Source organism: Portunus trituberculatus, chromosome 17, assembly GCF_017591435.1.
Source record: "Portunus trituberculatus isolate SZX2019 chromosome 17, ASM1759143v1, whole genome shotgun sequence".
In the NCBI taxonomy this organism is placed as follows: domain Eukaryota; kingdom Metazoa; phylum Arthropoda; class Malacostraca; order Decapoda; family Portunidae; genus Portunus; species Portunus trituberculatus.
In genome coordinates, this window is record NC_059271.1 from 16454926 (window position 1) to 16470347 (window position 15422).

Here is a 15422-nt window from a genome sequence, read left to right on the forward strand (position 1 = left end):
TGAACACAACGCCTCTTGGGTCTACCGTGGGATCAACCATCACCCAGCATTTCACCACTGCGACATCGCATAAGTATCACTTCCCCTCGTCCGTGTTTTCCACATTGCCTCTATATAGGATTAGGATTATTGTTAGGTATTAAGTTGGGTTCTTTATTGTTGTATTTATTACTGTGTTATGTGTATATGTGTATGTCATTTTCCTGTGTTTCATGTTATATATCTGTGTTTCATGTTTCTTGTTATATATGTGTCAATTTCATTATGGGTTATTAAAATAGCTTTTTAAAGTGACCCCCTTTTGCATTTCCTCACCAATTGAACCTGCAGTGTTTTTTTTTATTGTTATTGTTCACCGGCTCTCCGATGCCAATCTTACCAGTTTAACCGGTGAACGTAACACTTAACATACAGTACTTCTGCTTTTCCTTCCCCACACTCCACTTGGTTTACCACCATCTCTTTCCTTTTCCTTCCCACACTCCACTTGGTTTACCACCATCTCTTTCCTTAACATTATCATGACTCCTCCTCCTCCTTTACCTACTCTGTCTCTTCTCCATACATTATACCTATTATCCATGTCTATTTTTATTGCCTCATTTAATTTTGTTTCAGCCAGGCACACATTATCCGGTTCTTCTTTCTTTATGTAATCTCTTAATTCTAATTTACTTGATAAAACCCCATCTATGTTCATATACATAATTTTTAATCTCTTACTCTTATTACCTTTAGTTAAACTTGCTCCACTTTTTCCTCTTCCTTTTCTTTTATATACCATTTCCTTATCTTGTCTCCTAGAATTCTCCAAAAAAATGCCTTCTTCTCCTCTGACCTTTCATTACTTTTTTCCCTTGCTTCTGCCACCAATTCGTTGTGTCTCTTCCTTTCTTCCTCATTTCTATTATTCTTTATATATATATATATATATATATATATATATATATATATATATATATATATATATATATATATATATCATTGCAACCTTCTGTTTCATTGAGTTTTGTTGTTCTATATAATATTTCTGTGACTGCTTGTGATTTTAGTAGTACGAGTAGCTTAATTGGTCTCACTGTTCCTTCTTGATATGGTCCCATTCTGTGGATTTCTTCTACCTCCTCCTCTAAGTTCTGTCTATCCTCATAATTTAGATTCTTTAGTAGGTCTTTGACTGATTGCATTTCCTCTTTTTCCCTTCTTGGTCTATATTTTACATTTTTTTTCTTTCAGTCCAAATATGATTACACTCTTTTTCTTTTCTGCAATTTTCCTTACTAGATTTTCTTTTTCCTTAAGGACTTCTATAATTTTGTTTACCATATTCTCATCTCTTTCTTTTAGCTGTTCCTGAATCACATCCAGAAAATTATCCTTGTCTTTCTTATCTTGGACTCTCCATGCCTGCACTTCTTTCTTAATCACATCCTGTACTCTCTCCTCTTCCTTGTTTACCAGATCTTTCAGATCCTTTTTTTCTTTTTTGGACTTACTGAGTCCTTCCTCCAACTGTTTCTTATACTTAGCTAGTTCCTTTTTAAGTTCCTCGTTTTCTGCTATTAGCCTTGCTTCATTTTCTTCCACTCTTTTTATCCTTTCTTTCAGGTTCTTCTGAAACTCTCTATCCTGTTCTTCGTTCTCTTTAATTCCTATACTCTCCTTTATCCATTTATCCAATTTTCTTTCTAGCCTTAACACTCTCTATGTAGGGCAGTGTTTGCCGTATCAAAACCTCCAAATGCCCCCTCTCACTCATCAACATATTCATCCTCTTCTTGCATTCCTTCCCTGGTCTCATACCTGCATTTAGGTGTAAACTCTTCTTACTCATGCTGCCCTACAGTGTATGCCTGGAAAGTATTGCCACACAACTCACCCAGGCCTCTGTAAACACAACAACAACAGGTAGTGGGATCAGCTGCTGCGCGGAGCATCGACCCCACGTCTGTCCTTGACCATGTCTCACGCGCGCATCTGTGTCTGTGTGTGTGTGTGTGTGTTGATATTCTTACCTTTCTTAGAAACCCTGCTGCCTCTTCTATGGATTTGCGCCATCTTTCAACCTCTGCTGCATGTAATGCTTCTTGCTGTTGGAGTATTCTCACCCACTCCTCCAGGGAGGCTCCAGATGATCCAGACCTGATGCAATTAACTTCATTTGAATGGATAAAGCACAAATGATTAACACTTTAACTCTTATAATAGAAAAAAGCAAAACACTCCCATGGTCTTTAGCCTCACTCTCATTGCTGCAGTGTTGCATCTCATGCTATCTTTTATTGCTACATTCATGCTATCTGCTCTTATGATCTTGCTAAATACATGCCTCCAGTCCTTTTATTGTGTCACTGCACACGTGGAATTCCCTGCCTACCCTTGTACTTCCTCCTTCCCATAATTTCAATTCTTTGAAGGGGGAGGTTTCATTCTTTATTATTTGATAATTTCAAGTTATTGCTCAGAAAACTGGCATTTAAGTAAGCCTTCTTTTTATTCCAATTTCTTGTTGTCCTTGGTCAGTGGCCTTCTTACATAAAAAGAGAGAATAAAGTACACAATAATTTCCTATGTCTTTCTACTAAAAGGCTTCGGCACTTATTTAACTTTTAAATCAGTAGGACGTATAAGGACCTCAGCTCACCTGAACATGGCAGGATCTAGTGTGGGATATGAAGTAGAGCGGTGGAACATTTTGTCTTCAAGTGCCCAAAGCTTATAGTAGAGAAGTGCATTCAGGATAAGGACCACGATGAGGATCAATACCACCAGTCTCACGGGACCTTCATTGGACAGGCCACTACTCTCAGGTGTCACTGTTGGAAGTGCTGAAAGTAATAATTAATTCTGTAGAATTCAAATGAACAAGGTAAGATATATGTAGACAATTGATGATCAAAGTTTCATCATACAGAAGTGAAGCACTTTCATGATGGGGAAATGATAAATGAGGACTGGAATTATGCTAAGCTAAAATGAACTGAAAGCATATTTTGATATTCAGCAGAAGCATTGCATAAAATATCAACATTGGAAAAAAGAGAAAGGGAAGACTTGATTGTGATATAATATATATATATATATATATATATATATATATATATATATATATATATATATATATATATATATATATATAGGCAACTCCCGCTTAACGAAGGGGTTACGTTCTAAAAACCTTCGTTAAGCGAATTTTCGTTAAGCGAACCAATTATAACAAGTTTAACCCCTGACTTGAGCTTCCATTGAGAGTAAACAAAGCGAGAGTGCATCATAGTACAGTAAAAGGTTTAATGAAAGTAAAAAAATATATGAAGTTAAACATTTAAGCAGTTTAATTTAAGACTAAGTCATTATAATGTACACTAATGTATGTATGTAAGTAACTTTATAATGTTGATGATCTTAAATTTACGAAGGGAGGGAGAATGGAGCAGGAAATACGCTAGCTGGCAATCTGTGGAATGTAAACAAAGGGTGCATCATTGTATCACATACAAAACTTATGTACCACATTTCCACAAGGCTTTCCATTTTATCCATTGCAAAGTCACGAGTTCATATGATTCTTTTTGCTTGCAAGGAAGATAGGATCTCACCAGCCTTCTTAATAGAGTCTGCTGACTTGAAAATGGTAGACAGTAGATGGAGTCAAGCCATGATGGGAAGCAATGCTATTAGTTTTCTCGTCTCTCTCGTGTCTGTGAATAATATCCAGTTTCACTTCGAGAGTAAGAGACTTCCTGGTCTTCTTAGCAATGCTAGGCGACATTGCAGGGCGTTTTGGTGGCACGTTGAGAGAGGGAAAACAAGCTGCTGCTGACGCTGTTATTGTTTTGAACTAGGGGGGAGTGTGTGGTGCTCATTTTGTCCACAAGAGGTGCTGGTGTATTCAAAAGCCTGTCTGCGTGATCTGGCGGGCTTTCAAACTTGGAGAAAATTACCTGGATAAAATTTCATTAAAGCGAGTTTGGTGTTCGTTAAATGAGCAGATCGTTGTTGCGAAATTTCGTTGTGTGAACCTTCGTTAAGCGGGGGTTGCCTGTACATAATATATATACAGGCAACCCCCGTTTAACGAAGGTTCACACAACAATTTCGCTACGAAGGTTTCATTTTACTACCATCTGCTCGTTTACCGAATACCAAACTCGCTTTAACGAAGATTTATCCAGGTAATTTTTTTCCAAATTTGAAAGCCCCACCATATCATGCAAGCTGACAGGCTTTTGAATACACCAGGAGCTGCTGGTACTAAGGCCTGCCTCAGGAAAAAACCTGGGACACCTATAGAATAAAGATCAGGATCAAGATCAAGCCTTTCGTGGACAACACACCTAACACTCACTCCCCAGTCAAAACATAACAGCATCAGCTGCAGCTTGTCTTCCCTAGCTCAACTTACCACCAAAATCCCCTGCAATTGGCCTAGTGTTCGTAAGAAGACCAGGAAGTCTCTTACTCTCCAAGTGAAGCTAGATATTATTCACAGACACGAGAGAGGCCAGAAAACTATAGCAGTGCTGGCCACTATCTTGACTCCATATTATACTGTCTCTATTTTCAAGTCAGCAGACTCTATTAAGAAGGCTGGTGAGACCGTATCTTTCTTACAAGCTAAAAGAACCATCTGAACTTATGACTCTACAATGGATAAAATGGAAAGCCTTGTGGAAATGTGGTACATAAGTTTTGTATGCAGTACAATGATGCGCCCTTTGTTTACATTACACAGGTTGCCGGTTAGTGTCTTTCCCGTTTCACTCTTCCTCCCTTCATAAAGTTAAGATCATCAACATTATAAAGTTACATACATACATACATTAGTGTACAATTATAATGACTTAAATTAAACTACCTAAATGTTTAACTTCATAATTTTTACCTTCATTAAACCTTTTACTGTACTATGATGCACTCTCGCTTTGCTTACTCTCAATGGAAGTTCAAATCAGGAGTTAAACTTGTTATAATCGGTTCGCTTAACGAAGTTTCGCTTCACGAAGTGTTTTTTAGGAACGTAACCCCTTCGTTAAATGGGGGTTGCCTGTATATACAGGCAACCCCGTTTAACGAAGGTTCACACAACGAAATTTCGCTACAATGAAGGTTTCGTTTTACTACCATCTGCTTGTTTAACGAACACAAAACTCGCTTTAACGAAGTTTTATCCAGGTAATTTTTTTCAAATTTGAAAGCCCCACCGTATCATGCAAGCTGACAGGTTTTTGAATACACCAGGAGCTGCTGGTACTAAGGCCTGCCTCAGGAGAAATCCTGAGACACCTGTAGAATAAAGATCAAGATCAAGCCTCTCGTGAACACAGGCATTGCCGATACAAAGGCTTGACTCAGAAGAAATTCTGTGGCACCTGTAGCATCAAGATCAAGATCAAGATCACGCGCACCACTCACTCTCCAGTCAAAACATAACAGCGTCACCAGCAGCTCATCTTCCCTAGTTCAACTTACCACCAAAACGCCCTGCAATGCGGCCTAACGTTCCTAAGAAGACCAGGAAGTGTCTTACTCTCGAAGTGAAGCTGGGTATTATTCACAGACAAGAGAGGCCAGAAAACTAATAACATTGCTTGCCACCATCTTGACTCCATCTACTGTCTGCTATTTACAAGTCAGCAGACTCTATTAAGAAGGCTGGTAAGACCGCATCTTCCTTGAAAGCTAAAAGAACCACCTGAACTCGTGACTCTACAATGGATAAAATGGGAAGCCTTGTGGAAATGTGGTACATAAGTTTTGTATGCGGTACCATGATGTGCACTTTGTTTACATTCCACAAGTTGCTGGTTAGTGTATTTCCCGTTTCACTCTCCCTCCCTTCATAAAGTTAAGATCATCAACATTATAAAGTTACGTACATACATACATTAGTGTACATTATAATGACATAAATTAAACTACCTAAATGTTTAACTTCATAATTTTTACTTTCATTAAACCTTTTACTGTACTATGATGCTTACTCTCAATGGAAGTTCAAATCACGGGTTAAACTTGTTATAATCAGTTCGCTTAACGAAGTTTCACTTAGTGAAGTGTTTTTTAGGAATGTAACCCCTTCGTTAAGTGGGGGTTGCATATATATATATATATATATATATATATATATATATATATATATATATATATATATATATATATATATATACAGGCAACCCCCGCTTAACAAAGGTTCACACAACGAAATTTTGCTACAACGAAGGTTTCATTTTTCTACCATCTGCTCATTTAATGAACACCAATCTCACTTTAACGAAGTTTTATCTAGGTAATTTTTTCCACGTTTTAAAGCCCGACCGTATCACGCAAGCCGACAGGCTTTTGAGTACACCAGGAGCTGCCAATACTAAGGCCTGCCTCAGAAGAAATCCTGGGACACCTGTGGAATCAAGATCAAGATCAAGATCCAGCCTTTCGTGGACAACATGCACACCACTTACTCCCCTGTTCAAAACAATAACAGCATCAGCTCGTCTTCCCTCACTCAACTTACCACCAAAACGCCCTGTAATGTTGCCTAGCGTTGCTAAGAAAACCATGAAGTCTCTTACTCTCAAAGTGAAGCTGGATATTATTCACAGACATGAGAGAGGCGAGAAAACTAATAGCATTTCTCGCCACCATCTTGACTCCATCTACTGTCTCTACTATTTTAAAGTCAGCAGACTCTATTAAGACGGCTGGTGAGACCGTATCTTCCTTACAAGCTAAAAGAACCACCTGAACTTGTGACTCTACAATGGATAAAATGGAAAGCCTTGTGGAAATGTGGTACACAAGTTTTGTATGTGATACAATGATGCGCCCTTTGTTTACATTCCACAGGTTGCCAGTTAGTATCTTTCCCGTTTCACTCTCCTTCCCTTCATAAATTTAAGATCATCAACATTATAAAGTTACTTACATACATACATTAGTGTACATTATAATGACTTAGTCTTAAATTAAAGTGCCTAAATGTTTAACTTCATAATTTTTACTTTCATTTAACATTTCAATGTGCTATGATGCACTCTTGCTTTGTTTACTCTTAATGGAAGTTCAAGTCAAGGGTTAAACTTGTTATAATTGGTTCGCTTAACGAAGTTTTGCTTAACAAAGTGTTTTTTTAAGAACATAACCTCTTCGTTAAGCGGGGGTTGCCTGTGTGTATGTGTGTGTATATATATATATATATATATATATATATATATATATATATATATATATATATATATATATATTTGTATAGCCAGGGAGGATATTTTCTTGTAGGCAGACGAGGTTGAAAGCTATAGAGCATTCTCCTTTGTTTAACTTTTTGTGTACGGTTTCTATGTGCCGTACTGTGTTTCTGTCTTTTTCTCTTAGTTGGTGAAGCAGTTGGCTAAAGGTCAGCGTTTGAGATATCTCTCTCCATCTTCAGGCTGTGGTTGTGTGAGGCATGTCGCGTCTTATATGTTTCCGTTGGGTCAGGTAGGTGGGTGATGCGTGCACTGCGCATCACCTCTACTGACCCAGGAAACATATAAGACGCACATGCGCACACAACCACAGCCTGAAGATGGAGAGATATCTCTGCCGCTGACCCTTTAGCCAACTGCTTCACCAACTGAGAAAAAGACAGAAACACAGTACGCACATAGAAACCTACACAAAAAGTTAAACAAAGGAGAATGCTCTATAGCTTTCAACCTCGTCTGCCTAAATATATATATATATATATATATATATATATATATATATATATATATATATATATATATATATATATATATAAAAGCATATGAGGGAGTAGAGAAGGTGGATCAAAATTACTTAATGGTTTGAGATACATATGATACTAGAGGATATAGAAAGAGGTTGAAGAAGAGTGCTTGTAGAAGACATCAAAAAATATTTATAAGTACTGGCAACCCCCGCTTAACGAACGGGTTACGTTCCTAAAAAAACATTGGTTGCATGAATTTTCATTAAGCGAACCAATTATAACAAGTTTGACCCCTGACTTGAACTTCCATTGAGAGTAAACAAAGGAAGAGTGCATCATAGTACAGTGAAAGGTTTAATAAAAGAAAAAATTATGAAGTTAAACATTTATGCAGTTTAATTTAAGATTAAGTCATCATAATGTACACTAATGTATGTATGTAAGTAACTTTATAATGTTGATGATCTTAAAGTTATGAAAGGAGGGAGAGTGGAGCAGGAAAAACGTTAGCCGGCAACCTGAGGAATGTAGACAATGGGCGCATCATTATACTGCATACAAAACTTATGTACATTTCCACAAGCCTTTCCATTTTATCCATTGCAGTCATGAGTTCAGGTGGTTCTTTTAGCTTGCAAGGAAGATACGGTTTCACCAACCTTCATAGAGTCTGGCTGACTTGAAAATAGTAGAGACACTAGATGGAGTCAAGCCATGGTGGCGAGCAATGCTATTAGTTTTCTCGCTTCACTTGTGTCTGTGAATAATATCCAGCTTTACTTAGAGAGTATGAGATTTTCTAGTCTTCTTAGCAATGCTAGGTAACATTGCAAAGCTGATTGCAGGGTGTTTTGGTGGCATGTTGAGTGAGGGAAGACGAGCTGCTGCTGGACACTGTTATTGTTTTTAACTAATAAGAGCGGGGAAGGGTATGGGGAGTGAGTGGTGCGCATTTTGTCCACGAGAGGCATTGGTGTATTCAAAAGCCTGTCGGCTTGCATGATACAGTGGGGCTTTCAAACTTGGAAAATACTACCAGGACAAAATTTTGTTAAAGCGAGTTTGATGTTCGTTTTACGAGCAGATGGTAGTAAAAGGAAATGTTCATTGTAGCAAAATTTTGTTGTGTGAACATTCATTAACTGGGGGTTGCCTGTACAGTAATACTCCGCTTAACAAACGTTCGTCTAACAAATTTCCGGTTTAACGTACTATATAAAGTTAGACCAAAAAGTCTGCATAACATACAACCACATCCATTTTAGCTAATTTTCTGGGTTTGAATTTGCCGGATGAGGGACTGAACGCGACAGCTTCACTGTGATTGTCTGGCTCCATGCCTGTCTCTAGCGCTCCTGGAGCTGGATCCAAGATTCTTAAACAACCTCAGAGCAACCTTCTGCCACGAAATGGCTTACATGAATGTTTGGAGGGACTTTGACAAGGTTACTCTGAGATTGCAGGGAACACCACTTCTGGAGGTGGTGTTACTGTCTAATATATGCATACATGTTCACAAAACAACATTTCTATTAGCTTGCCTCCAAGAAAGGATTGTTTTGTAATGCATAGAGTGAAATCTAACATGGAATACCAAAAAACAAAGCAGAGATGATGAGATCGGCCACAGACGGCGGAGACTCCGGCGACTTGGCCGCTTCTTCTTCTTCTTGTGACCTTTTTAGCTTGGCTACTGCGGTATTTCATTAGTAATTCACTATCACTCAGTGCCACAGTCCAGGTTATCCACATAGCATGAGCGTATATGAATACTAAGATATGATATCCATTATAGCAGGCAATAGAGGAGTGAAAAGAAATTTAATATCGTGGTGAAAGACAACACGCCAAGCTAAAAAGGTCACAAGAAGAAGAAGAAGCGGCCAAGTCGCTGGAGTCTCCGCCGTCTGTGGCTGATCTCATCATCTCTGCTTTATTTTTTGGTGTTTCAAGTAAGATTTCACTTTATATATATATATATATATATATATATATATATATATATATATATATATATATATATATACACTCAACCCTCGATTTGCCGGACCTCCATTTGCCGGATTTCGGATTTGCCGGACAAGAGTCTGTGGGAAAAAAAAAAAAAAAAAAAAAAAAAAAGTCCGGGACAAGTCGATTTCAAACTACCGCGCCAGACAAAGTTCGCAAATCGGGCACTATAGATGGCAGCGCGGGCGGACATACACGTCTAGTACTGGACTGTAAACAAGTCTGCCGCGTCACACGAGTGTTGTGCTTACGTGCTTGTCGTGGATACACCTCTTCTTCACAACGATGCCACCCAAAAACCCACCAAAGAAAGTAAGGTAAATGCTAATAAAAAAATCAGTACAGATGTGTGTCGGCGGCATTGGCATGTGTTACGGCCCCACGTGGTGAGATGATGATGATGATGATGATGATGGTCGTCGGAGGTTTTGCCTTTGCCTCGGCACCTCCTGTTACTTCTATTCTTCCTGATCCTGCCTTTCTTTTATTTTTCTTTCTCTTGTCTTCCACATCTGGTGCAAAGTCTCTTTCTTCTCCCTCAGTTTTGTTTTCTGAACAAAAACGTCTGATTTATTTTCCAACTTCCTGGTACAGCTGGTGCAGGTGCCGAAATGCCGTTAAAGACAACACTATGTTCCCACCGGAAATTTTTGCCGTTAAACACGGGATTCCAGTAAATCGCGTGCCGTTAAAGCGGGTTCAACCTGTATAGGGTAAAGTCCGGCAAGGGGGTAGACCCCGGACATTTTCCATTGCCGGACATTTGCCATTCCCGGACAAGCCTTCCCCCCTTTTAGTCCGGCAAATCGAGGGTTGAGTGTATATATATATATATATATATATATATATATATATATATATATATATATATATATATATATATATATATATATATATATATTTTTTACCCATGTGGTATGTTGGGGACCAGCTCAGAACGCATCCCCCCTATTTCCATTATTTCCTATGGGAAAATTACGTCTGCTTAACGAATTTCCCCTCTACGAACAGCTTTGACACCCCCTATCCTGTTCGTTAAGCAGAGTATTACTGTATTGATGTATGGAACAATCTGGATGAGGAGATAATAAATGCAAGAGATATACATAGATTCAAGAATAAGTTGGATATCAAAAGATATGGAGATGGGACAGCACGAATGCACAGTATACCCTCACCCATTCGCAGTTCACCGTTCGCTGCCCCGCATACTCGTGGATTTTGGTCTCAAAGTTTTTTTTTTCATAATTTCCGCAATTTCGTTAATTTCTTAGGCTATTTTTTTTTTTGCAGAAAAACACTCACATTCACCCTAACTGGTAAACAGTTTTAAAATAGCAATGTCAGGTAATATGAAAAAAAAAAAAAAAATTAGAAAAGAGAGATGATGCAGCAAAACTGGTAAATAACTTTAAAATAACAATGTCAGTTAATATAATATAAAAAAAATAGAAAAGAGATGATACAGTATAACTGGTAAATAATTCTAAAATAACAATGTCAGTTACGACCTTTCGTTTCTCCTTCCTGCTGATTGGCTGCAGACGACGTGACGTCACAAGCATCTTCATGCACGCTAAACAGCTCTCTCTCAGTCGCATGCAGGTTTTCAAATTGATTGTTTGAATTCAAGTTTTTGGTATGTTATATAACTATTACTGTACCCCTGTATTATTTACATTCCTATAATGCCACTTCATCATATGGTACAGCAAATTTCATCATCATTATCATTCATTATTGGTAAGTACAATAAAATTCAAATGTTTTTAATTTATCATTACTATGTACATACATATTATACTACACTTAATCCTCGGCTATCGCACCCAAATGGGCCCGAAATAGCCGCGCCATAGCCGAAAACGCGATAGCCGAATTGATCTTGGCAGGAAGGCTGTTTTGGCCAATGAGCGCTCAGATATTCCATGAATTTCAATGGGAATTACTGCCACATCCAACTTATAGCCCAGACCTAGCTCCGTCTGACTTTTATTTATTCCCAAAACTCAAAGAATAGTTGAGAGGTGTCCGTTTTAATAGCAATGTTGAGGCTAAAACCGCAGCAAAAACATGGCTCACAAAGAGGTCTGCAGATTTCTTTGAAAATGGTCTAAAAGGATGGAAACACTGCCTGGAGAAGTGTATCAACCTTGACGGAGGCTATGTTGAAAAATAGATTAGTTGTATTGTAATATCAATAAAGAATGATAAAATTCCGTGTATTTTCTTAATCCCCCTCGTATGGAGGAAAGACAAAGTGGGTAAAGGAGGAGAAGGAGTCATGATGATGTTAAGGAAAGAGATGGTGGTAAACCAAGTGGAGTGTGGGGAAGGAAAAGCAGAAGTACTGTATATTAAGATACATATTAATAAAAAAGAGTTAACAACCATTGGAACATATGTGCCACCAAAAAAAAATTCATGAACCAATCAAGAATATAAATACATGATAAATGACACAATAAGGAGTCTAACGAAAATCATTAAAGAAAGGAGAAAAGTGATATTAGTAGGAGATTTCAACTGTAAGGAGGTGGACTGGGAAAATTATGAAAATGGTATGGGGTAAGAAGCCTGGGGAGATAGATTCATGAACCTAATAACAAATAATATGATGGACCAAAGAGTAAACGAAAACACAAGATTCAAAGTAAATGATGAGCCGGCGAGATTGGACCTGGTTTTTAAAAGGGGTATACAAATGAACGATAATATTAGATATAAGTGCCCATTGGGAAAGAGTGACCATGTATTATTAGAAATGGATATAGAAGAGGAAAGGAAGATAGAGACAAATCATACAAAGGAGAACGATTAAACTACAGAAAGGCTGATATTGAGAACCTCAAGAACTATTTTAAACTGTAAGGAGGTGGACTGGGAAAATTATGAAAGTGGTATGGGGTAAGAAGCCTGGGGAGATAGATTCATGAACCTAATGACAAATAATATGATGGACCAAAGAGTAAACGAAAACACAAGATTCAAAGTAAATGATGAGCCGGCGAGAATGGACCTGGTTTTTAAAAGGGGTATACAAATGAACGATAATATTAGATATAAGTGCCCATTGGGAAAGAGTGACCATGTAATATTAGAAATGGATATAGAAGAGGGAAAGGAAGATAGAGACAAATCATACAAAGGAGAACGATTAAACTACAGAAAGGCTGATATTGAGAACCTCAAGAACTATTTTAAAAACATTAACTGAGAGGAGATGGAAAACTCAGAGAGGATACAAGAGAAATATAACTTATTTTTGGAAATATACAAAACAGGAGTCAGGTAATATGTCCCAAAATATAGACCTACCTAAAGAAGAAGGAAAGAAAGATTGGTTTAATGCAAGGTGTGCTAGGATAAAGGAGAAAAGAGATGGAGCATGGAAGAGGTGGAGGAGAAATAGAAATCCAGAAAATAAGGAAAACTTCAAAGCAGTGAGAAATGAATATGCTAAGGTGAGGAAGGAAGAAGAAAGGAACTTTGAAAAGGACATTGTCAAAAAATGTAAGGAGCAACCAAAATTGTTCTATAAATTAATAAATGGAAAAATAAGGCAAAATGAAACAATAGAAAGGTTAAAAGGAGAGAATGGGATGGTGGAAGACCCCAAAAATATGGCAGAACTGTTAAATAGTAAATTTCAGGAGGTCTTTACTAAGGACTCCAAATTCGAGAGACCACAGGGTAATAAAGAGACTGTCTATATGAAAGAGATTAAAGCAACCAAGCTTGAAATAAAAGATTTGATGAAAGAATTAGAAGAAGAGAAGGCAATAGGACCGGATGAAGTCTCAGGCAGAATATTAAAAGAATGTAAGGAAGAACTAGCAAGTCCTATATACATCATAAAATGCTCAATAGAAAATGGAACAGTACCAGTAGAATGGAAAAGAGCTGAGTTGGTTCCCATATATAAGAAAGGAAGGTAGGAAGAATCTTTAAATTACAGACCAGTATCACTAACTAGTATAATATGCAAAATGTGTGAAAGAGTAATAAAGAAACAATGGATCGAGTTTCTTGAAGACAACAAATTATTATCAAATAGCCAATTTGGTTTTAGAAAAGGTTGGTCATGTGTAACAAATTTACTGAGTTTCTACTCTAGAATAGTTGAGAGAGAACGATGGATTTACTGTATTTATTTGGATTTAAAAAGGCATTTAATAAAATGCCACATGAAAGATTACTGTGGAAGTTAGAAGAGAAGGGTAGGTTAAAAGGAAGCACATTGAGATGGATGGAAAATTATTTGAGGGGGAGAGAAATAAGGACGGTAGTTAAAGATACGAAGTCCAAGCGGAGAGCAGTAAAAAGTATTGGCGTCAATACTTTTTCTCATATATATAAACGACATGCCAGAGGGAGTGAACAGCTACATAAATCTGTTTGCGGACAATGCGAAACTGTGCAGAGTTATAAAGCAAAAAGAGGATTGTAAAATACTGCAGGAAGACTTAAACAAGATCTGGAAATGGAGTAAAAAATGGGAGATGGAATTCAAAGTGGACAAAAGCCATGTCATGGAAATAGGAAAGAGTGAAAGACAACCAATGGGAATTTATAAGATGGGAGATGGAGTGAATTAGAAAAAGTAAAAAAGGAAAAGGACTTGGGAGTGACGATGGAAGAAAACAATCAACTGGTAAGCCATATTGATAGAATTTTCAGAGACATATAATTTGCTAAGGAATATTGGATTAGCATTTCACTACATGGACAAAGAAATGATGAAGAAATTAATAAGTACTATAATAAGACCTAGATTGGAATATACAGGAGTTGTGTGGACCCCCATAAAAAGAAACATATAAGGAAGTTGGAGAGACTACAAAAAATGGCTACAAGAATGGTTCAAGAATTTGAAGGGATAACATATGAGGAGAGACTAAAGGCTATGGATCTACCAACCCTGGAACAGAGAAGGGAGAGAGGGAATCTGATACAAGTTTATAAATTGATTAACGGAATGAATCACGTGGATAATGAGAAATTTATTCTGAGAGAAGAATATGACATTAGAAGCACAAGATCGCATAGTAAAAAACTGAGGAAGGGAAGATGTCTGAGAGATGTTAAAAAATATAGTTTCCCGCAAAGATGTGTTGAGACTTGGAACAGTTTGAGTGAGGAAGTGGTGCCAGCAAAGAGTGTGCATAGCTTTAAAGAAAAATTGGATAAGTGTAGATATAGAGACAGGACAACAGGAATGTAAACCCCAGGCCCTGTAAAACTACAACTAGGTAAATATACACAACACATACAAACAAACTTGCATACAAATCTTATCAACACTTATCAGAAGCATGACATGTTATATACAAGGACTACTATGACTCCTGATCAAATTCATGAGCTCTTGAATGATTTGGCTTTATTGAAATGACTAAACAATAAAAGATTATACAATGAAGATTAAAACAGACTGGAGCTGCTTACTTAGCTTCCTGGCAGGTATCTGTGTAGCCTTATGGATATCCTTTACTTTATCTGGATAGACTTGTGAAGGAAGGAGCACATCTGGAGGTTCTCCTTTACTGCCTCCTCTACGCCGCCTCCTACGTGTTCTCTTCAGGTTGGTGCGGTCAACCTCTGCCAGCAAGGCTGCATTGATGTCATTCAGGAGTGAGTCAACACCACTATATGCATTCTTATCAATCACCCCTGGAAAAAAAACCTATGTTATTTAAAA

General features: G+C 37.6%; 1 protein-coding gene across 3 annotated transcripts in view; it reads right to left on the reverse strand.

The window, feature by feature from the left end:
* Positions 1–15422, reverse strand: part of LOC123504764 (protein Aster-B-like) — a 135794-nt gene that overhangs the window by 22579 nt on the left and 97793 nt on the right. For 2 of the 3 annotated variants that reach the window (XM_045255566.1, XM_045255569.1), the window contains exons 12-14: positions 15170–15394; positions 2645–2828; positions 2016–2142 (exon numbers count right to left, since the gene is read on the reverse strand). In XM_045255566.1, the coding sequence (XP_045111501.1) occupies positions 2016–2142; positions 2645–2828; positions 15170–15394 (536 nt within the window). The remainder of the gene's footprint in view (positions 1–2015; positions 2143–2644; positions 2829–15169; positions 15395–15422) is intronic. The other variant, XM_045255567.1, reaches the window with a different exon arrangement.